Here is a 24,954-nt window from a genome sequence, read left to right as displayed (position 1 = left end):
ACAAGGATCAGTCTTGAGACCAGTTCTCAGTGATATTGATAATGGGCTGCATTGTAAGATATCAAAATTCACAGTCGATGCCAAGTTGGGAGACAAATCTACAAAAGATATCGAACAACTGCAACTTCAAATGAAGAGAGACAAACCATGGCCTGGTAAATGAATCTTAATACTGATAAGTGCAATAGTCTACATACAGGTGGTAAAAATCAAAAGGCAAGCTACAGAATGAATTCTGTTTGAACTATAAAAGGTAAATGAGGAAAAAAATCTGGTGTAATAATCTCTTGTGAGCTAAAGCAAAGAAATCAGAGCACAAAAGTTAAAGAGGACAACGAATTCTTGAATTCATAGGTAGGGCTATCAAATTTAAGTCCTGGGAAATTATCCTTACTCTCTACAAGTCACCTGTGCATTCCCATCTCGAATATTGTCTTCAATCTTAGTCACCCTACTTGAGGAAAGACATAGACAGAATGGATAGAATACAGAGACAAGTCAACATGAGGATTCACAACAGCCAATCAAGTGACTTAAATTTATCTAATTTACAAAGAGGATCTATGATTTTTACATCTCCACTATCACAAACAGCCTCAAAGGTACCCAGTGGCCTGAACAAAAAATAATGATAATAATGTGAAAAACAGTAAAAATACAATGTGAATTCAAGTATAGGTGAAGATAAGAGAGTCATGGCTGGTAGGCAATGACTTATTGTAGAAGTGAAAAACTGAAGAGTTGTATACCAAAACACTATATGCTACCCTCTTCACTAATCTCATGCCACCTAAGCCCCTGCTCAAATCATGTTAAAAGTGTTGTTACCAACTTTTACTGAAAAATGCTCTATGCATTTTCAATTGTCATTTTCTAATCTTGCAACTGCTTAGTTTGGCACAGAAAATGTCTCACAGGTTCCGAACTACCTTGGTGTTCTACTATGTTTTATTTGGAAAACACTAACACTCACAAAAAGGGATAGCCAAAATAAGAAAAATGTACAAACTTTGACATTTGGTAAAAATACTGTAACAAATACCTTCACCACTACTGTGTCAAGTATATGCGACATTAGAAGTTGTTCAGTCTCACCTGAAACTGGCTAATTTCAACCAACCTATCTCTCCGCTGGTGCACTGCAGATTGTTGATGCTAGCAGGGTCTAAGCTTTAAAGGTTCATCTGCATGCCAGTCATGACTCCTACCTCAGTGAAAGGTTGACTCAACTGTGGTTTCTCGTAATTAAAGAGGTTAGATTGATGACCTATAGTCTATTCCAGTTCAATTAAGGCTTCTATAATCAGTTATTTGAATACTACATTTCTCAGTACAAAGTAAACAATTTAGACAGCTGTGTATAAAGGAACAGTGAAACAACAGTTATGCCTGAAGTGCATGGGCATGACAGTGCACAATGATACAAAAGCTATGCCTGTAGAGTGCAGGTGATTAAACAAAACATAATAAACTTTAAACCATACATGAAGTATCCTCACATTGCACAGTCACTACTTCACAGCGCAAAGTATTAAACTATAGGGTATGTTGAAAATTGGAAAGAAAACATCCTTTTGTGGATGACCCAGTAATCTCAAGTTACACTTATTATTGTACACACCTACTGTAACGTTGTTTTCCTTCAAAAAGATGTACATCGTAGAGAGGTCATCGCGAAGATTCTCGTCCCCAAAGGTATAATATGCTACATCACGTCCAATGTGTCCACACACAGCAAGTTGGATCAGGGACTGAAAATTGTTTTAGTAACAAATGAAATGTAAACAGGTATCTTCTACATCAACCTAAAGCATCGGGAATATAGGTATAAGTAATCAATATCATTATTATTCATATTTTATCATCCCTGGGGATAGGGGAGAAAGAATACTTCCCACGTATTCCCCACATCGTAGAAGGCAACTAAAGGGGGCAGGAGTGGGAGGCTAAACAAACCCCCCCCCCCTTCCTTGTATCTAAACTTCTAAAAGAGGAAACAGAAGGAGTCATGCGGGGAGTGCTCATCATCCTCGAAAGCTTTTGAATATTATCATTGCTATCATTACTATAATTATCATTCCTATCCCTGGGGATAGAGGAGAAAGAATACTTCCCACGCAAGTCGTAGAAGGCAACTAAATGGGACGGAAGCAGGGCTCTAGAAACCCTCCTCTCCTTGTATTCTAACTTTCTAAAAGGGGAAACAGAAGAAGGAGACACGTGGGGAGCGCTCATCCTCCTCGAAGGCTCAGATCGGGGTGTCTAAATGTGTGGCTGTAACCAAGATGAGAAAAAAGGAGAGATAGGTAGTATGTTTGAGGAAAGGAACCTGGATGTTTTGGCTCTGAGTAAAACGAAGCTCAAGGGTAAAGGAGAATAGTGGTTTGGGAATGTTTTGGGAGTAAAGTCAGGGATTAGTGAGAGGACAAGAGCAAAGGAAGGAGTAGCACTACTCTTGAAACAGGAGCACTGGGAGTATGTGATAGAGTGTAAGAAAGTAAACTCTAGATTGATTTGGGTAAAACTGAAAATGGATGGAGAAAGATGGGTGATTATTGGGGCCTATGCACCTGGGCATGAGAAGAAAGATTATGAGGCAACTGTTTTGGGGGCAGCTGAGTGAGTGTGTTAGCAGTTTTGATGCATGAAACCAGGTTATAGTGATGGGTGATTTGAATGCAAAGGTGAGTAATGTTGCAGTTGAGAGAATAACTGGTGTACATGGGGTGTTCAGTGTTGTAAATGGAAATGGTGAAAAGCTTGTAGATTTGTGTGCTGAAAAGGGACCGGTGATTGGGAATACCTGGTTTAAAAAGAGAGGTATACTTAAGTATACATATGTAAGTAGGAGAGATGGCCAGAGAGCGTTATTGGATTACGTGCTAATTGATAGGCGCATGAAAGAAAGACTTTTGGATGTTAATGTGCTGAGGTGCAACTGAAGGGATGTCTGATCATTATCTTGTGGAGGCGAAGGTGAAGATTTGTAGAGGTTTTCAGAAAAGAAGAGAGAATGTTGGGGTGAAGAGAGTGGTGAAAGTAAGTGAGCTTGGAGAGTAGACTTGTGTGAGGATCTACCAAGAGAGACTGAGTGCAGAATGAAAGGTGAGAGCAAATGACATAAGGGGAGTAAGGGAGAAATGGGATGTATTTAGGGAAGCAGTGATGGCCTGCACAAAAGATGCTTGTGGCAAGAGAAAGGTGGAAGGTGGGAAGATTAGAGAGGGTAGTGAGTGGTGGGATAAAGAACTAAGATTGTTAGTGAAAAAGAAGAGAGAGGCGTTTGGATGATTTTTGCAGGGAAGTAGTGCGAACGACCAGATGTATAAAAGAAAGAGGCAGGAGGTCAAGAGAAAGGTGCAAGAGGTGAAAAAGAGGGCAAATGAGAGTTGGGGTGAGAGAGTATCATTAAATTTTAAGGAGAATAAAAAGATGTTTTGGAAGGAGGTAAATAAAGTGCATAAGACAAAAAAAGAAATGGGAACATCGGGGGGCAAATGGGGAGGTAATAACAAGTAGCGGTGAAGTGAGAAGGAGATGGAGTGAGTATTCTAAACATTTGTTGAATGTGTTTGACGATACAGTGGCAGATATAGGGTGTTTTGGTCGAGGTGGTGTGCAAAGTAAGAGGTAGTGAAAGCTTTGCAGAAGATGAAAGCCGGCAAGGTGGCGGCTTTGGATGGTATTGCAGTGGAACTTACTGAAAAAAGGGGGTGACTGGGTAGTTGATTGGTGGAATGCATGCATAGTGCCACTCTACAAAGGCAAAGGGGATAAAGGTGAGTGTTCTAATTACAGAGGTATAAGTTTGCTGAGTATTCCTAGGAAATTATATGTGAAGATATTGACTGAGAGGATAAAGGCATGTACGGTGCATCAGATTGTGGTAAGAGAAGTGTGGTTTCAGATGTGGTAGAGGATGTGTGGATCAGGTGTTTGCTTTAAAGAATGTGTGTGAAAAATACATAGAGAAAAAGTTGGACTTGTATGCATCATTTATGGATAAAGAGAAAGTATATAACAGGATTGGCAGAGAAGTCTTGTGAAAAGTCTTAAGAATATATGGCATGGGAGGAAAGATGGAAGCAGCAGCAAGAAGTTAATATAAAGGGTGTAAGGCATGTGTACGAGTAGGAAGAGAGAAGAGAGAGTAGAGTGATTGATTCCAAGTGAAGGTTGGTCTGCAGCATGGGTGTATGATGTCATAATGGCATTTTAATTTGTTTATGGATAGGTTGGTGAGGGAGGGAAATACAAGAGTCTTAGGGAGGGGAGCCATTATGCATTCTGCAGAAAATGAAGGGGCCTTGGAAGCAAGTCAGTTGTTGTTTGATGATGACACAGCACCAGTTGCTGATTCAAGTGAGAAATTGCAGAAGATGGAAACTGAGTTTAGAAGGATAAGTGAGATGAGGAGGATGTTGAGTGTAAATGTGAACAAAAGCTGTTATTAGTTTTAGTTTGGGAGAGGGACAAGTTAGTTTGGGTGAGTTTGGACAGAAAAACTGGAGAAAGTGAAGAGTTTTTGATACCTGGAAGTGGACATGCTGGCAAATGGAACCATGGAAGTGGAAGTGAGTCATAGGGTTGATGAAGGGATCAAGGTGCTGGAAACATTGAAGAATGTGTGGAAAGAGAGGTCATTATCTGGGAGGGCAAAAATGGGTATGTTTGAAGGCACAATAGTCCCAACAATGTTATATCAATGCAATGCATGGGCTATAGATGAGGATGAGTAGAGAAGTGTGGATATGTTGGAAATAAAATATTTGAGAATAATATGGAATGTAAGGTGATTTGATTGAATAAATGATAAAAGGGTAAGAAAGAGGTGCAGTAGTAAAAAAAAAAAAGTGTGTGCTGAAATGGTTTGAACATGTGCAGAGAATGATAAGGATGTTGACAAAGAGGATATATGTGTCAGAAGTGGAGGGAATAAGAAGGGGGGACCAAATTGGAGATGGAAGGACATAGTGAAAAGGATTTTGAGTGATTAGGTCCCAAACATGCGGGTTTCTTTTCTCAAAAACACTACCTATCTCTCTTCTCTTCTCATCTTGGTCACATCCACACACATTTAGATGCCAAAGCCTGAGTTTTTGAGGATGATGAGCATTCCTTGTTTGGATCCTTCTTCTGTTCCTTCTTTTAGAAATTGGAATACACAAAAGGAGGTTTCAGCCTCCCATTCCTGCCCCCTTTGGTCAACTACTACAACATGCAAGGAAGTTGAAAGTGGAATTCTTTCTCCCCTACTCCCCAAAAATATTAGCTATGTATTGCCTTAGAAAATACATGGGGATAGAAAAGACTTTTTGTGGACACTATATCATCAAAAAATATTAAAAACATGTTATGATAAGTTCTGTGGGCCACAGGGGCCATTGTTCTTTTGTTCCCAACACTAATTTGCTAAAGCAGGTAAGGCAAATAAGGAAAAAAAAAAATATATCAGTAGATTTGCATGGAAGTTTTTCTTACCAATGCCATCTGTCAGTTGCACATTTCATAAAGTTAAGAGTAAATGTGAATAAGAGCAATGTTATTAGGTACAGTAGGGTTGAGGGTCAAGTCAATTGGGAGGTAAGTTTGAATGGAGAAAAGCTGGAGGAAGTAAAGTGTTTTAGATATCTGGGAGTGGATCTGGCAGCAGATGGAACCATGGAAGCGGAAGTGAATCATAGGGTGGGGGAGGGGGCAAAAATCCTGGGAGCCTTGAAGAATGCTTGGAAGTTGAGAACATTATCTCGGATAGCAAAAATGGGTATGTTTGAAGGAATAGTGGTTCCAACAATGTTGTATGGTTGCAAGGCGTGGGCTATGGATAGAATTGTGCGCAGGAGGGTAGATGTGCTGGAAATGAGATGTTTGAGGACAATATGTGGTGTGAGGTGGTTTGATCGAGTAAGTAATGTAAGGGTAAGAGAGATGTGTGGAAATAAAAGGAGCGTGGTTGAGAGAGCAGAAGAGGGTGTTTTGAAATGGTTTGGGCACATGGAGAGAATGAGTGAGGAAAGATTGACCCAGAGGATATATGTGTCGGAGGTGGAGGGAACGAGAAGTGGGAGACCAAATTGGAGGTGGAAAGATGGAGTGAAAAAGATTTTGAGTGATCGGGGTCTGAACACACAGGAGGATGAAAGGCTGGCAAGGAATAGAGTGAATTGGATCGATGTGGTATACCGGGGTCGACGTGCTGTCAATGGATTGAATCAGGGCATGTGAAGCGTCTGGGGTAAACCATGGAAAGTTCTGTGGGGCCTGGATGTGGAAAGGGAGCTGTGGTTTCGGGTATTATTACATGACAGCTAGAGACTGAGCGTGAACGAATGGGGCCTTTGTTGTCTTTTCCTAGCGCTACCTCGCACACATGAGGGGGGAGGGGGATGTTATTCCATGTGTGGCGAGGTGGCGATGGGAATAAATAAAGGCAGACAGTATGAATTATGTACATGTGTATATATGTATATGTCTGTGTGTGTATATATATGTGTACATTGAGATGTATAGGTATGTATATTTGCATGTGTGGACGTGTATGTACATACATGTGTATGGGGGTGGGTTGGGCCATTTCTTTCATCTGGTTTCCTTGCACTACCTCGCTAACGCGGGAGATAGCGACAAAGCAAAATAAATATATAAATAAAATATATATATACACAACAGAGGGTACCAAATTCATTTTACAATAAATCTTTGAATCAATTCAATGTAATAATCTATAGTAGAGGTTAAAAACCAATGCACCAACTAATTGCAATAAATAACCTTCATTACTGGGCATTCACCTTGAGTCGTGGATCCCCTCTGAAAGCTCCACATCCCCAGTTCCCAGTGGCAATAGCTATAGGCAAACCAGGGCTCCTGTCCAGAACACGAAAACCTGCATATGCCTGAAACAAATAAATGTGAAACTCTCACTATTACATAATATGTATCTAAGTGCTGTTTGGAAGATACTTTGGTCAGTCAAAAATTTTGAGCTACTGATTGACCCTCCCTGAAGAATATGCATGGCTCCATGGAAGACCAAGTGTACAATTTACTTGATTTAAAATAAGTGAAAAGGCAAACCGGCATTATCCTAATATGTATGAAGACTAATAAATCTTGTATTCCTTCCATAAAGATTTGTATTATCTAACTATATCTTCTAAAATACAGCGCTGGTGGCGGATTCATGTGAGAAACTGCAGAAGCTGGTGACGGAGTTTGGTAAAGTGTGTGGAAGAAGAAAGTTAAGAGTAAATGTGAATAAGAGCAAGGTTATTAGGTACAGTAGGGTTGAGGGTCAAGTCAATTGGGAGGTGAGTTTGAATGGAGAAAAACTGGAGGAAGTGAAGTGTTTTAGATATCTGGGAGTGGATCTGTCAGTGGATGGAACCATGGAAGCGGAAGTGGATCATAGGGTGGGGGAGGGGGCAAAAATTTTGGGAGCCTTGAAAAATGTGTGGAAGTCGAGAACATTATCCCGGAAAGCAAAAATGGGTATGTTTGAAGGAATAGTGGTTCCAACAATGTTGTATGGTTGCGAGGCGTGGGCTATGGATAGAGTTGTGCGCAGGAGGATGGATGTGCTGGAAATGAGATGTTTGAGGACAATGTGTGGTGTGAGGTGGTTTGATCGAGTAAGTAACGTAAGGGTAAGAGAGATGTGTGGAAATAAAAAGAGCGTGGTTGAGAGAGCAGAAGAGGGTGTTTTGAAGTGGTTTGGGCACATGGAGAGAATGAGTGAGGAAAGATAGACCAAGAGGATATATGTGTCGGAGGTGGAGGGAACAAGGAGAAGAGGGAGACCAAATTGGAGGTGGAAAGATGGAGTGAAAAGGATTTTGTGTGATCGGGGCCTGAACATGCAGGAGGGTGAAAGGAGGGCAAGGAATAGAGTGAATTGGAGCGATGTGGTATACAGGGGTTGACGTGCTGTCAGTGGATTGAATCAAGGCATGTGAAGCGTCCGGGGTAAACCATGGAAAGCTGTGTAGGTATGTATATTTGTGTGTGTGGACGTATGTATGTACATGTGTATGGAGGGGGTTGGGCCATTTCTTTCGTCTGTTTCCTTGCGCTACCTCGCAAACGCGGGAGACAGCGACGAGGTAAAAAAAAAAAAAAAAAAAAAAAAAAAAAAAAAAAAAAAAAAACTTCTAAAATCAAGAAATTGACTCATTCTAACCAAATTTTTGCTGAGGAGGAGTGTGAGTGACTAGGAGATGTAAAAGTGGAAGTCACAAGAGGGCAAGAGGAAGGTGCAGGGGCTTGAAAAGAAAGCAAATTAAAGATGGGGTAAGATAGGATTTGCAAACTTCAGAAAGAATAGAAAATTGTTTTAAAGGAGGTGAATACTGTTAGGAAAACTAAAACAAACAAAAGCATCAGTGAAGGGAACACATGGGGAAGTAATTACAAGTAAAGAAGAGGCAGGGAGGAGAGGTAGCGAATAATTTGTTGAAATGTTAAATGCGTTAGGTGACAGGTGACAGATGAGGAGCACTTGGTTAATGAATCACTGTAAATGGTTTGCTGGAAAAAAGGTGGTGAACGTCTTACATGATATGAAGTGTGGCAAATTGTCTAGTGAGGATGGAATTTCAGCTGAAGTCCTCATGGATGGGAGTGACTGTTGTGATCAGCTATAGTTACAATTTTCATTGTCTGTAAGGCTAGGCTAAGGCGTCTGAAGACTGATAAAATGCCTCTATACTGCCACTATACAAAGGTATGGGAGAGAAAGTGACTGTTTAATAAACAATGAAAGAGGCATAAGTCTTCTGAGTATACCAAGTAAACTGTATGGGAGACTGGTAAGTGAGAAAATGGTGGCATGCACACGTATTTGACATGTATCTGTGAGAGAAATACTTCGAGAAATGGAAGAATTTGTATGTGGCATTTCTGAATTTGGAAAAAGTGAATGATGGGATGCTTTGTGGAAGGTGTTATGAATATATGGTGTGGAAGGAAAGCTACAAGAAGCAGTGAGAAGTTTTTATCAAGAAAGTGAGATGTGTACAAGTAGGAAGACAGGAGGGTGAGTTATTCTCGATTAACATGGGTGTGTGATGTCACCATGGCTATTCAATACATTTATGGATGGGGAGGTGAGTGGGGTAAATGAAAGAATCTTTAAGAGACTGTTAGGTGTGGGGGGGTCTAGAAGGTGAGTAGACTGCAGTTTGCAGGTGACAAAGACCTAGTGGCAGTCTCAACTGAGCAAATGCAGAAACTGATTTCTGAATTTGGGAGGGTTAGTGAAAGGATGATGTTGAGAGCTACATAATGTGACTAAAAGTAAGGTAATGAGGTTTAGTACATGAGAGACAGGTCAGTCTGAATGCAACAAAAATGGAAGAAGTGTGGTGTTTTAGATACCTGTGAGTGGACATGTTATTGGATGGAACTATAAGAGCTGAAGAGAACCACAGAGTGGATGAATAGGTAAGAATCCTGTGTGTGTGTGTCGAGTGTTCGGAGAGAGGTCACACTCTGTGAAAACAAAGATGGGTATGTCTGATGGTGTAGTAGTCCCAGTGGTGCTGTGCAAATGTGAGTTGTGGACTCTAAATGTAATAGCAGAGAATGTGGTGGATGTGCTGAAAATAAAATGCCTGAAAACAATACGTAGTGTGAGAAGAAGTGATTAAGAAATGACAGGGTAAGAGAAAGTTGTAGTAGTTAATGGAGTATGTCTTAGAAATGTGAGAAGTGTTTGTTGAAATGGTCGAGCAAGGACAGACTGACTCAGAGTATATGTGTCAGAAGCGATGGGAACAATGAGGAGAAGACTGAGGACAAATGGAAGAATAGAATGAAACATGCTCTGAGTTATCAGGGCCTGAACATGCAGTAGAGCATCAAGATGGAATATGAGAGAGTGAATTGGAGTAATGTGGTACAGAGGGGGATCATGCTGTTAGTGGGATGCACCTGGGTATAAGAGGTGGTCAGGGTAAACCAGAAAAAGGTTTAGCTTGGCTGTGGATAGGGAAGTTCTTGTTTCAGTGCATCATACAAGACAGCCAAAGAGTGGATATAAGCATATGAGTGCTGTTTCTTCATCTGTTTTAGGCATTACCTTGCTAACTTGGAAAAGAGTGTACAGAGTAAAAAAAAAAAGTCTGCCTCATACATTTTCAGAGGTGATGTTTCACCTACATTTTAGTACTTTTTCATCTCTCCTTTCACACTGATTATCATCTGCAGATATCTGGGCATGGCATTGGCAAGATTGATTCCTGAAATATTCTAGGTCCATAGGTCTTGATTTCCTAAATAAGGCATGGCAATGAGGCGTTCCTGGAAACAGCCGCCTAATCATGCATTATGAATGCCCAGTGTGCCTAGAAAACTCAAGTGCACCTATATATTCTTGCTTTCAGGTGAGAACTTGGACAACCTATCTATATCTCTACTGCCATGGCAAAAGAGTCTCCACTTATCCCTGTCCTTACATGCCTCCTTCACATACAACATTCTATGCATTCTTTCACCGTTTCTCTCCCTCCAGTATTCCTCAACTCTTCTTGCTCATATCACAGTTGGTATTCCTCTCACACCAATCCCTTTACTTGTACAATTATACACTCTCCTTGTAAATTCACAGTCTTGCATTCTTTCCACAAGCCAAAACCACCTCAAAGTATTAAGTTTCATCCATTCTACCACTCCACAATTCATTTCCTTTGGATTCCTTGCCATGCCATATTTCATATACATCCCTTCATTTCTTGCTTCATTCCATCTAGTCACACCACATGCTCTTCTCAAAATAACTTACTTCCACAGCCCAGATTCTTGACCTCTGTGACAATTCCATGTTTTGGCTCCATAGGTCAGGGTTGGGAGACTATGCTGTCCCTTAATTCTCACTTCACTTCCATACTTAAACCTCTACCCTTCATCATTCTATTAAGGGACCCAATGACTCTTCCACTCTGTGCTGCTCTCTCCCTTATCTCTCCTTCCATACCATGAAACTTACCCAAGACAGCTCCTAAATACTTAAATTCTCTCACCTCTTCCAGCCTTTCTACCCCCATACCTAAAGCACAATATAGTACACATTCTTGCTTCACACAATATGGTTTTACAAAACCTATGCTTTCACTCTGTTTCCTTTCAAACACCATTACTTTACTTTTACTTGAATTTACCTTCATTTGCCTATGCTTACACACATCATAAGACACACTTACAACCTTCTGCAACTTCTTTTCATTCTAAACAAACAACACTATAATCTGCAAACAGGCATGCCACTAGCCTCCATATCTCACCACCACAGTCCTCCACCTCTGCACCTTTTTTCCATAGTTTTGCCTTCATCTCTCTTATCACTCTATCCACTAACATACTAAAAAACTACAGTGACATCACACAGCCCTGCCTCAAACCTATATGTATCCCTAAACCTTTGTTCAATTTCCCATCCACTCTTAGACATGCATTTGCTACTCTATAGAAGGCTTTCACAACATCCAATAGTTGTTCCCCTACCCCATATATCCAAAACATACCATAAAGCATTCCACTTGATTCTGTCATATGCTTTCTCTAAATCCATAAAAGCTGCATACAACTTCTTATCTTTCACTAAATACTTTTCCACCATCATCTTTATCACAAAAATCTGATCCATACATCTCTTATCTTTCCTAAACTCTCTTGCTCTTCACTTATTCTGCATTCAGTCACTTCCATCACTTTATCAATCAACATTTTTGCATACACTTTTCTTGGTATACTTACCAGACTTATTCCCCTATAATTGCAAAAAACATTCTTAGAGCTTTTTCCTTTGAATAAGGGGACAATAATACATAGCTTTCACCCAATCCTCAGACACATCCTACTGTTTCCAAGTTAAATTACACATAGGATGCATCCACTCTATCACACTTTCTCTGCCATACTTCAGCATTTCAGCTGTAATCTCATCCATTACAGGTGCCTTTCCTACCTTCAGTCTCATTGCTGCCCTTCTTACCTCCCTTTTTGCTATAGACCCCTGCACTTGTATCTTCTTCCTTTCATCCTCTATACCCATGCATGTAAAAACTGTTGTCTCCCCCTCTCCCACATTCATCAATTCTTCAGAATACTCTTTCTATCTTCCCTTCACTTCCTCCTTTTGATTTAGCAACTCCCCTTCCATACTTCTCACAATAACATTTCCACTCTCACATCCACCTCTTTCCCTTTTCACCTCTTTCCGGTATAGTTTCTCATTATCCAAAAACTTTCTGGTAAACTTTCTTACAAAATCTTCATATACTCTTTTTTTGCTTTCCTTTATCAACTTCTTAGCATTCTGCTTGTATATTCTATATTCTTCCCTCATCCTTTGCTGAACTTACACTGGAACACTCTAACATAGCAATCTACCATATGCATTTTTCTTTTCTAGAGCAATTCCAATCTCTTCTGTCCATCATGCATCATCCTCTTTATTACTATATCTAAAGACTTGTATCAAATTACAAATTCTACAATCTTTTATAGTATTTCTCTAAACATTCTAAACACCTCCTTCACACATGACTGCATCCCTACATTCACTACACTTCCATCTAAAGCTTTCAGTTACATTCCTTTCATACTCCTCCCTGCACTTTTTCTGCAAAGCTTTTACTACCTCTTATCTGTTTACCAAATCATCCTCCCTAACCCTCTCACTCTGCACACCACCTCGACCAAAACACCCTATATCTGCCACTCTATCATCAAACACATTCAACAAACCTTCAAAATACTCACTCCATCTCCCTCTCACATCACCACTACTTGTTATCACCTCCCCATTAGCCCCCTTCACTGATGTTACCATTTGTTCCCTTGTCTTATGCACTTTATTTACCTCCTTCCAAAACATCTTTTTATTCTCCCTAAAATTTAATGATACTCTCTCACCCCAACTCTCATTTGCCCTCTTTTTCACCTCTTGCACCTTCCTCTTGACCTCCTGCCTCTTTCTTTTATACAGTTCCCACTCATTTGCATTATTTCCCTGCAAAAATTGTCCAAATGCCTCTCTCTTCTCTTTCACTAATAATCTTACTTCTTCATCCCACTACTCAATACCCTTTCTAATCTGCCCACCTCCCACGCTTCTTATGCCACAAGCATCTTTTGCGCAAGCCATCACTGCTTCCCTAAATACATCCCATTCCTCCCCCACTCCCCTTACCTCCTTTGTTCTCACCTTTTTCCATTCTGTACTCAGTCTCTCCTGGTACTTCCTCACACAAGTCTCCTTCCCAAGCTCACTTACTCTCACCACTCTCTGCACCCAAACATTCTCCCTTCTTTTCTGAAAACCTCTACATATCTTCAACTTTGCCTCCACAAGATAATGGTCAGACATCCCTCCAGTTGCACCTCTCAGCATATTAACATCCAAAAGTCTCTCTTTCGCGCACCTATCAATTAACACGTAATCCAATAACACTCTCTGGCCATCTCTCCTACTTACATACGTATTCTTATGTATATCTCTCTTTTTAAACCAGGTATTCCTAATCAACAGTCCTTTTTCAGCACACAAATCTACAAGCTCTTCACCATTTCCATTTACAAAACTGAACACCCCATGTACACCAATTATTCCCTCAACTACCACATTACTCACCTTTGCATTCAAATCGCCCATCACTATAACCCGGTCTCGTGCATCAAAACTACTAACAGACTCACTCATCTGCTCCCAAAACACTTGCCTCTCATGATCTTTCTTCTCATGCCCAGGTGCATATGCACCAATAATCACCCATCTCTCTCTATCCACTTTCAGTTTTACCCATATCAATCTAGAGTTTACTTTCTTACACTCTATCACATACTCCCACCACTCCTGTTTCAGGTGTAGTGCTACTCCTTCCCTTCCTCTTGTCCTCTCACTAACCCCTGACTTTACTATTTATCTATTATACTTAACCGCCATCTCCCGTGTTAGCGAGGTAGCGCAAGGAAACAGACGAGGAATGGCCCAACCCACCCACATACACATGTATATCCATAAACGCCCACACACACACATATACATACATATACATTTCAACGCATACATACAAAGACATATACATATATACTCCTGTACATATCCATACTTGCTGCTTTCATCCATTCCCATCAACAACCTGCCACACAAAAACTACCATCCCCCCCTCCCTCCAATGAGGCAGTGCCAGGAACAGACAAAAAAGGCCACATTCATTCACACTCAGTCTCTAGCTGTCATGTGTAATGCACCGAAACCACATTAAACCTTAGCCATGTATCATTTTTGTAAATATATGGGTGGACAATGAATTTTGCAGACACTGTACATGTATGAAAAGACATTTGCCCAAAATAATATGTTAAGAGATAGACTTACCTTATTCAGCTCCCTTCCAATAACAATTGGTCTATATTGCACCTGAGGTTGTTTAGTGAAATGAAGGGCATCAATAGCAGTGACCTGACACATCCGTCGTCCCCAAGAGTCAACAGGAGTTGGGTCCTGGTATGACCCTGCCCAGCAGAAGGATGAGGCATATCCACTGCCACGATTAAACTGCTCCACTCCTGGAGATACAGAAAGAAATTTGTTCTTTCTGATATGTAATACTTAGATCTATTACATTCAAAAGTATTCTTTGAGAAACTTGACTCACACAAATTTTTTTGGACTCAGTTTTTAAAAATCAAAGCCAAAATTTTCTACAATTTATCTAATCATAATAATTCACTAATTGAATTTTGTAAGTTACTGTATGGTTTATCTTTACTGAATCAAATATAATACAAGACATACCTGTAATAATGAGGGCTTCTTTTTTTTCCAGTGCTTGTGTAAAGAGTCTGCACACAATAAGTTCTGGAGAAAGCACAAAACGTATCTCCTCCTGCACACACCCCAGACCCAATACGCCTCCACCCATGTACCTAAGGATACCAGCATAAATGACTAAAATGTTAATACATATTAACCTTGTCCAGGGATACGGGTTTCCCTAATCCCTAGCGCATCTACGCTAAAACTTTTATGCCTCTCCACAAGCCATGTCTGCTCCCAGGTATCTAAAACACTTCACTTTCTCCAAGTTCTCTGCATTCCAACTCACACCCAAATTAACCTATTCTTCAACCCTGTTAAACCTAGCAACTTTGCTTTTATTCACATTTTCTCTCAACACAATCCTTTCACACATTTTTCTAACCTCAGTCACCAATTTCTGTAGTTTTTTGCTGATATCTGCCACCAGTGCAATATCATCAGCAAACAATAAACGACGCACTTCCCAGGCCCTTTCATCCCCTACAGACTTCATACTCGCCCCTCTCTTCAAGACTTTTGCATTTACCTCCCTAACCACCTAATCCCTAAACAAATCAAACAGCCATGCAGATGTTACACATCACTGTCACAGACCAATCTTCACTTGGAATCATTCACTTTCCTCTCTTCCTACTCATACACATGCCTTACACCCTTGACAAACACTTCTCACTGCTTCTAGCAGCTTTCCCCCACACAAAATTTTTGAAGTGCAGTATGTTTTAAAGTATTTTTTGGCTCCCTGATACATGAATAAGTAAGAGGTATGTGATGACCAGTGTTCATTTGTTTACCTAACCATCAGTGTCACTTTAGTATGACTATTCATTTCCATTACCATTCATTCTTTTTCAATGCGAGTCTGAATTGAGAAAACCTGGAGTAATAGAAGTGTTTTAGATATCCAGAGTAGACATTGCAATGGATAGAACTTTGGAAAGGGAAGTGAACCATTGGGTGGGGAAGGAAGCAAAGGATTTGGGGGCAATGAGGAATGTTTTATAATAAGGGTCCCTGTCTGTGAGTTCAAAGATGGATATAAATGATGTATAAGTAGTCTTCAGTGCAGTATAGATGCAAGTCAAGGGACCTAGATACATAAATATGTTAGAGAGAAGATGTGTTGGACATGAAATACCTGAGGACATCATGTGTGCAAAGGAGGGTTTTTCAAGTGGGAAATGACAGGATAAGAAAGAGATGTAGTAAGCAGATTAAGTTTGAAAGAGGAGGATATGATGCACTGACATGGCTTGGACATGAGAGGAGGATGAGTGAAGAGAAAATGACTGAAAGGTCACACAGGGTAGGGTTGAAGGGTCTAGCAGGTAAAAATTTACTTTCCACCCCTATGGCTTATCAATTCATAAAGAAGGTCTACATATACAACAAGCACTGATTACTGAACTGTATTACTAAAACATGATTCCAGTATACTAAATTTTCTTACTTATTAGCAAAATCAACTTGAAGAAATCCACTTGCTTCTTCAATAAGGCCTTTGGTGTCTATGTGAAACTTTGGTAACTGCTGAGAGGAAGACTCCCACCTTGGCAATTCTTGATAGCTTACATACTGTCGAGTGAACGTTACCAACCCAGTAGGCTCTGTGGAATTTTCAACAACAGAAATACCATCATTAAGAGACACAAAAAATTTCCAATTACAGTTTATAACTATCATCTTTAAGTCTGTTGTCATCAAGAGTGGGTGGATCAAATGTACACAGGTTAACCCCTACAAATTCTCAGTTTATGTAATGTTTGCTTTAGTAACACAGGCTTCTGCAATAAAATCAGCACATCAGTCTTTCACTTAGAACATCAAATTATTCCCAGTGAAACTAACATCTTTATTCACACCTCCTTCCCACACAGAACTGATATCTTATTCCTCTAACATTTTCATCTGATATAACTCTTGTCCTAAACAAAGAAATTCTATATGAAATACTCCGAAAGATATTGACTTTAGCACCACTAAGTATTCTTACAAAGTTCAACCTTGTCTCAGCACACTTACACCATCTCCTTCAACCTCAACCTCCTAAATCATATTCATCCAGGTAGTCAAACTGGGCATCTAACATTCTTATAAGGTCAAGCCACTTATCCTCCATATGTGACTTACCACCCTTTGATAAAAGCATAATCTGCTATACACCATCTTTCCCATTTCAAGAAAATTCCCCTTATCTTTTAATTTTCCATTACATTGCATGCTACTTCTGCATTATCAAATCTGGATTTCATATAAACCACCAATTTTCTGGCACTCTTGGTTCCAAAGCCTTGCCAGATTAGCCATTTTGCTGGACTAACTGAGGTCACGTAACAATAATTCATCAACACACCTCTAAGCCACAAATTATACATCTCCCATGTGTTTAAAGGATACCATGGATTTCTAGAAATTTAAATTAAACAAATATCAAAGGTAAATTGAAAAAATTAATGAAATACAGGCACTTGTACTCCATCACTCCGACACTGTCGAAACCATTCCATCATAACTCGATCGTGCTCACTACTCTTACCGTCTTTCATAGTTTTTCTAATCCTCATTTGCTTCTTGGAATTGCTGTCTACATAGAATTTCAATATTTTCTCCATTTGCTTCTATATATCATAAACAGTTGATGAACCAATACTGTAGATGTCACACAGCTTACACACCGAAACACCATGGTCTATCTTTTCCAACAGTTCTACTTTATCTTGGATCGACATGGACTGGTATTTACATTTGACACATAAAGATTGACACTCTCGTATGTCTTAGAAGCCATAGCTAGGGTTAAATTTAAGCAAAATTAGCTAAGAATCTCACAGAATTTTGTTATTACCACCAACATGTGGAGTGTAAAGAATGTAAATAAGTGCGCCCTACACACAACGCCATCTGCGGCCGCCCAGTAAACTAGTCTGGTGCCTGCAGTAATTTCAAGTTCCCTCACATAATTTTGTCCAGACTAAAGGAGGTGCTAAAGCATCAGTTGCCGGAAATTTGGTGGTGTACCTGTACAAAAAGAGATAGCAAAATTTCCTTAAGTTATCTTTACCCACACTTTCATTTAGACCTACCACATTTTTCAAGATTATTCAGTATCTTTCTATGGAACTTCTGCCTGCCCCAGTTCTCCTCATCTGTAGCAACACACCTATATTTTGCATGCTTCTTTGTGTTTAGTACCACAATACTTACTGAATGATAAGTACATATCTCAAATTTGTTATTTTCAAATTCATAAATTTTCAATTTCATTTAATTCATGTCTAAGAGCAATCACTGGTTGGTCAACAAAATTTTAACTCTTTTTGTCCCATGAATTAAAATAGGCACACCTTATAGTACCTCTTATGCAGAATTTGAAACTATTTTCAGAATTTTCCTATCAGGCATGGTTTTTAAGTGCCAGAGCAAATGAATTTTACAATGTGTATATTACTCACTCATAAATAAGGCAGGTATTACAATTAAAAACTTACCTCTAAAATTTAGACTGTCTGATTTTTGGCTATATTTGACCTCAGTAACATCCCTCCTTAGTGTCCAGCAACAATCTGCCAACAGAGATGGGTTCCCCTTTTCCATGTCCAAAATGTCCTGGTGAAACCTTTCACCATGCTCATCAGTGACTGCCCCAAGATTTTCCATGAAAAAGTCCAAAAAAGTTAATATCTAGAGTCATAATGCACCCCAGAGCTTTATATGAAGTCAACAGACCCTTTACAACATAACAGTAGTTTTCTGATCTTTGCAAACTCTTAAATGACAACCATGCAGTTTTTTCATCTTCATTTAGCTCTCCATCAAACTTTTCATCTTGAAGCAGTTCCCTGATCTGTGATCCTACAAAAATACCCTCCTTGATTTTTGCATCTAGGGGAATTTATTCCTCAATTATGTGAATCCATGGCCAGTTTCATCCCTATCTTTGACGAAGTTCTTCATCAACTGGATCTTAATGTGCAAAGGAGGCAGATCAAAATTTCTCAGGATCATCAAGAGGAGGACTGATGACAATCTTCTTTAATGGAGTCATTGAGGTTCATTTTGGCCACACTTGCTTTACATGATATTTTTCTTGTTCCGGCTGTCCCACTCAGAGAGGAAACAACAGAACTCTGTGTAACCAAGTTGCATTCCAAATAAAAGTGCCACAACCTTTAGGTCACCACATACATTCCACTTAATATTTTTTCAAAAGAACCCTTAAGTTAGCTGCATGAGCAAGAAGGATGGAGGGGAACTTATTTCTGTTGTGGAGTAGAACTGCTCTCAGGCTTAATTTTGATTAGTCAAGAAACAAGCGCCACTCATCTGTGTTATATTTATAGTTAAGTGCCTCCATAACAGAACAAATATCATTGCAAATCACTAAGGGAGAAAAATCCTTTGAAAATGACATGGCAATCACGATAAAAAACTTTAGTTTCATTCTGGTGAAGATTCCAGCCCTTTAACCTGAAACCCATTCATATTTGTCAAGCAGAAGTAGCAATCAGAGGCATGATCTTTGGGTTCTCTTCAAACCATAAGAATGGCAAAAGGCATATGGCTTGAACCTTCTGCCCACGCTGTAAGAAGCCTACCACATGTGACACAACAAATATGAAAAACCCAACTTTTATCCTGGTCACTCACTTTACAACCAAAGTAATGCTCATGGCATTTTTTAAACGAGTGTGAAAGAACGTTTTTGCGATGTGAATGTCAATTCACCACAGATGTAGTGGAAAGAATTCAGACTATTTACACAGTTTCTCTGAATTATAATGGTGGATGGGGTATCAGCACAACACTTGAATACACAAAAGCACAATATGTCAACAGAGTGGAAAAGACACTGTTTACACATTGAGTTCTAGCCTGCAACCGACAAGAGAACTGCTACTCGGGAGTGGGCACTGTTTGAATGTCCCAACATTTCCAGTCGTGTTTCTGCAGGCCCCTGGTGACTTATTCATCAAAGCCTGTGCTTTCAAAAAGAATCTACTGTACTTCACAAACAATGAAAATAGCTGTGTTTGTTCAACTTTCCATTTCAAATGCTTCGTAGAGCACTGGTACATATATACTGTAAGTAATGATATGCAAGTATGCTGGAACAAAAGAAAAAAAACTATGGGTGATAGAGATTATGAAAACATATCTGGATTCACTATGCAAAAATTCATAAGAAACAGATATTTTATCCATAGGACAAAATCTTTGATGACCTGTGTAATATAACATAAAGTACAATGTAGTCTCACTACCCTTTATAATCAACCCACCTCCCACTCTTCTCATGCCACAAGCATCTTTTGCGCAATCCATCACTGATTTCCTAAATACATCCCATTCCTCCCCCACTCCCCTTACTTCCATTGTTCTCACCTTTTTCCATTCTGTACTTAGTCTCTCCTGGTACTTCCTCACACAAGTCTCCTTCCCAAGCTCACTTACTCTCACCACCCTCTTCACCCCAACATTCACTCTTCTTTTCTGAAAACCCATACAAATCTTCACCTTAGCCTCCACAAGATAATGATCAGACATCCCTCCAGTTGCACCTCTCAGCACATTAACATCCAAAAGTCTCTCTTTCGCGCGCCTTACAATTAACACGTAATCCAATAAAGCTCTCTGGCCATCTCTCCTACTTACATACGTATACTTATGTATATCTCGCTTTATAAACCAGGTATTCCCAATCACCAGTCCTTTTTCAGCACATAAATCTACAAGCTCTTCACCATTTCCATTTACAACATTGAACACCCCATGTATACCAATTATTCCCTCAACTGCCACATTACTCACCTTTGCATTCAAATCACCCATCACTATAACCCGGTCTCGTGCATCAAAACCACTAACACACTCATTCAGCTGCTCCCAAAACACTTGCCTCTCATGATCTTTCTTCTCATGCCCAGGTGCATATGCACCAATAATCACCCATCTCTCTCCATCAACTTTCAGTTTTACCCATATTAATCGAGAATTTACTTTCTTACATTCTATCACACACTCCCACAACTCCTGTTTCAGGAGTACTGCTACTCCTTCCCTTGCTCTTGTCCTCTCCCTAACCCCTGACTTTACTCCCAAGACATTCCCAAACCACTCTTCCCCTTTACCCTTGAGCTTCGTTTCACTCAGAGCCAAAACATCCAGGTTCCTTTCCTCAAACATACTACCTATCTCTCCTTTTTTCACATCTTGGTTACATCCACACACATTTAGACACCCCAGTCTGAGCCTTTGAGGAGGATGAGCACTCCCCGCGTGACTCCTTCTTCTGTTTCCCATTTTAGAAAGTTAAAAATACAAGGAGGGGAGGATTTCTGGCCCCCCGCTCCCGTCCCCTCTAGTCGCCTTCTACGACACGCGAGGAATGCGTGGGTTGATTAGAAAGGGTAGTGAGTGGTGGGATGAAGAAGTAAGATTATTAGTGAAAGAGAATAGAGAGGCATTTGGACGATTTTTGCAGGGAAAAAATGCAATTGAGTGGGAGATGTATAACAGAAAGAGACAGGAGGTCAAGAGAAAGGTGCAAGAGGTGAAAAAGAGGGCAAATGACAGTTGGGGTGAGAGAGTATCATTAAATTTTAGGGAGAATAAAAAGATGTTCTGGAAGGAGGTAAATAAAGTGCGTAAGACAAGGGAGCAAATGGGAACTTCAGTGAAGGGCGCAAATGGGGGGGTGATAACAAGTAGTGGTGATGTGAGAAGGAGATGGAGTGAGTATTTTGAAGGTTTGTTGAATGTGTTTGATGATAGAGTGGCAGATATAGGGTGTTTTGGTCGAGGTGGTGTGCAAAGTGAGAGGGTTAGGGAAAATGATTTGGTAAACAGAGAAGAGGTAGTAAAAGCTTTGTGGAAGATGAAAGCCGGCAAGGCAGCAGGTTTGGATGGTATTGCAGTGGAATTTATTAAAAAAGGGGGTGACTGTATTGTTGACTGATTGGTAAGGTTATTTAATGTATGTATGACTCATGGTGAGGTGCCTGAGGATTGGCGGAATGCGTGCATAGTGCCATTATACAAAGGCAAAGGGGATAAGAGTGAGTGCTCAAATTACAGAGGTATAAGTTTGTTGAGTATTCCTGGTAGATTATATGGGAGGGTATTGATTGAGAGGGTGAAGGCATGTACAGAGCATCAGATTGGGGAAGAGCAGTGTGGTTTCAGAAGTGGTAGAGGATGTGTGGATCAGGTGTTTGCTTTGAAGAATGTATGTGAGAAATACTTAGAAAAGCAAATGGATTTGTATGTAGCATTTATGGATCTGGAGAAGGCATATGATAGAGTTGATAGAGATGCTCTGTGGAAGGTATTAAGAATATATGGTGTGGGAGGTAAGTTGTTAGAAGCAGTGAAAAGTTTTTATCGAGGATGTAAGGCATGTGTACGTGTAGGAAGAGAGCAAAGTGATTGGTTCTCAGTGAATGTAGGTTTGCAGCAGGGGTGTGTGATGTCTCCATGGTTGTTTAATTTGTTTATGGATGGGGTTGTTAGGGAGGTGAATGCAAGAGTTTTGGAAAGAGGGGCAAGTATGAAGTCTGTTGGGGATGAGAGAGCTTGGGAAGTGAGTCAGTTGTTGTTCGCTGATGATACAGCGCTGGTGGCTGATTCATGTGAGAAACTGCAGAAGCTGGTGACTGAGTTTGGTAAAGTGTGTGAAAGAAGAAATTTAAGAGTAAATGTGAATAAGAGCAAGGTTATTAGGTACAGTAGGGTTGAGGGTCATGTCAACTGGGAGGTAAGTTTGAATGGAGAAAAACTGGAGGAAGTAAAGTGTTTTAGATATCTGGGAGTGGATCTGGCAGCGGATGGAACCATGGAAGCGGAAGTGGATCATAGGGTGGGGGAGGGGGCGAAAATCCTGGGAGCCTTGAAGAATGTGTGGAAGTCGAGAACATTATCTCGGAAAGCAAAAATGGGTATGTTTGAAGGAATAGTGGTTCCAATAATGTTGTATGGTTGCGAGGCATGGGCTATGGATAGAGTTGTGCGCAGGAGGATGGATGTGCTGGAAATGAGATGTTGGAGGACAATGTGTGGTGTGAGGTGGTTTGATCGAGTAAGTAATGTAAGGGTAAGAGAGATGTGTGGAAATAAAAAGAGCGTGGTTGAGAGAGCAGAAGAGGGTGTTTTGAAATGGTTTGGGCACATGGAGAGAATGAGTGAGGAAAGATTGACCAAGAGGATATATGTGTTGGAGGTGGAGGGAACGAGGAGAAGTGGGAGACCAAATTGGAGGTGGAAAGATGGAGTGAAAAAGATTTTGTGTGATCGGGGCCTGAACATGCAGGAGGGTGAAAGGCGGGCAAGGAATAGAGTGAATTGGATCGATGTGGTATACTGGGGTTGACGTGCTGTTAGTGGATTGAATCAGGGCATGTGAAACGTCTGGGGTAAACCATGGAAAGTTGTGTGGGGCCTGGATGTGGAAAGGGAGCTGTGGTTTCGAGCATTATTGTGTGACAGCTGGAGACTGAGTGTGAACAAATGGGGCCTTTGTTGTCTTTTCCTAGTGCTACCTCGCACACATGAGGGGGAGGGGGATGGTATTCCATGTGTGGCGAGGTGGCGATGGGAATGAATAGGGGCAGACAGTGTGAATTGTGTACATGGGTATATATGTATGTGTCTGTGTGTGTATATATATGTGTACATTGAGATGTATAGTTATGTATATTTGCATGTGTGGGCGTGTGTGTGTGTACATTGTGTATGGGGGTGGGTTGTGCCATTTCTTTCGTCTGTTTCCTTGCGCTACCTTGCAAACGCGAAAGACAGCGACAAAGCAAAATAAATAAATAAATAACAATGTAGTCTGAGCCTGAAAGTCAGAGTTTAGTCCTAAAGGCCAATATACCTTTTTTTTTCATTTGCTAACATGGCACATGCAAAAGCGTGCCCTAATCATGGCCATTTCAGGAAAAAAATGTAGCATTGATTAATTTGAGCTCCACAATTATTTGTAGACTTGACCGTTAACCCTGAAATTGCAGCCATCATTATCTGCAGAATTGAATAAACTTTTTTCACTTTTGTCTATATATACATATCCACCTGAATTAATGCATCATTAGTAGCCTATAGAGATATATACCTGTACATGGCTAAGGCAAGAAAAAACTCAGCTCTCCTGAGTTTCCCTTCAACTTCTTGCATCATGCCTAAATTGATCCCTCATAAAATACAAAGACTGTTGGATGAGAAGGAACTCTAATCACACTCATCATATGGTGAAGACAGTGAAAAGGAATAACTGGTGAAATGCAAAGAAATATGAAATTCAGAGAGTGATTTTAACAGTAAAGAGGAAGGAAGTCAACATGGCTTCCCTCCATCCATGTCCTACCATTCTTGTGGAAAAGATTAAATAGAAACTATACTATATTTTCTCACTGTGTAATCCTTGGGTGATGGAGGACTTTGGCAACATGATAATATGGACCTAGCACATTTGGCTTTTACAGCATCATTTAAAAGCTGCAAGGTACATTTCCACATATATCAATGATAATCACCATGAATGTTGTACTTGTGTAAAAAACACAAGTAACAAATGATACCAACAAAAAAGACTTCCATATCCTTCCCTCTTTTCTTCAGTTACCAATACTCGCCTAAGACATGCCATCCACACCCCCTCCTCCCATTTATGTTTAGTGTGTAAAGTAACATTCAAACATATACCTGTTCTTCACCATCAATGTTATGCCTGAGTACAATGTTATACTAAAGTGTTATCCCAAGTTCAAGAGAAACAAAGAAACAAGACTTCTTGTTCTCCCCTCTTAACTTGAGCCGTTAGATGTGTAATCAGCGCTCCACCAGGCCAACACAAAGGTGGTTAGATTAGTGTCCACAAGACATAGCTAAGGTTTATTGCGGGTAAAGCATATGTCACTCTCAGGGTGAAATTGTAGTACATCTGGTTGTTGAGACTGGTATTTTCAACGGTGTGAGAACTAGCCACCCACCTCAGCGTGTCTCAGGATATCTTGAGGAAAGGACATTCTTTCTTTACTCTTATAAGCTTCCAATTCACTTTGGGAAATTTGCTTCTAGACATTTTTCTTCCATCTCTGCTCTCACCTTACAAAGGAGGAGAAAGCCCGAATTCTTGC

General features: G+C 40.2%; 1 protein-coding gene across 4 annotated transcripts in view; it reads right to left on the bottom strand.

The window, feature by feature from the left end:
• LOC139752063 (poly(ADP-ribose) glycohydrolase-like) overlaps positions 1 to 24,954 on the bottom strand; it is a 74,733-nt gene that overhangs the window by 3,589 nt on the left and 46,190 nt on the right. For all 4 annotated transcript variants that reach the window (XM_071667902.1, XM_071667900.1, XM_071667903.1 and 1 more), the window contains exons 10-14: positions 16,272 to 16,428; positions 14,798 to 14,928; positions 14,378 to 14,568; positions 6,792 to 6,896; positions 1,622 to 1,751 (exon numbers count right to left, since the gene is read on the bottom strand). In XM_071667902.1, the coding sequence (XP_071524003.1) occupies positions 1,622 to 1,751; positions 6,792 to 6,896; positions 14,378 to 14,568; positions 14,798 to 14,928; positions 16,272 to 16,428 (714 nt within the window). The remainder of the gene's footprint in view (positions 1 to 1,621; positions 1,752 to 6,791; positions 6,897 to 14,377; positions 14,569 to 14,797; positions 14,929 to 16,271; positions 16,429 to 24,954) is intronic.

Source organism: Panulirus ornatus, chromosome 12, assembly GCF_036320965.1.
Source record: "Panulirus ornatus isolate Po-2019 chromosome 12, ASM3632096v1, whole genome shotgun sequence".
Taxonomy (NCBI): Eukaryota; Metazoa; Arthropoda; class Malacostraca; order Decapoda; family Palinuridae; genus Panulirus; species Panulirus ornatus.
Note: the sequence above shows the minus strand (reverse complement) of the source record. Positions and strands in the feature narration are given on the sequence as shown.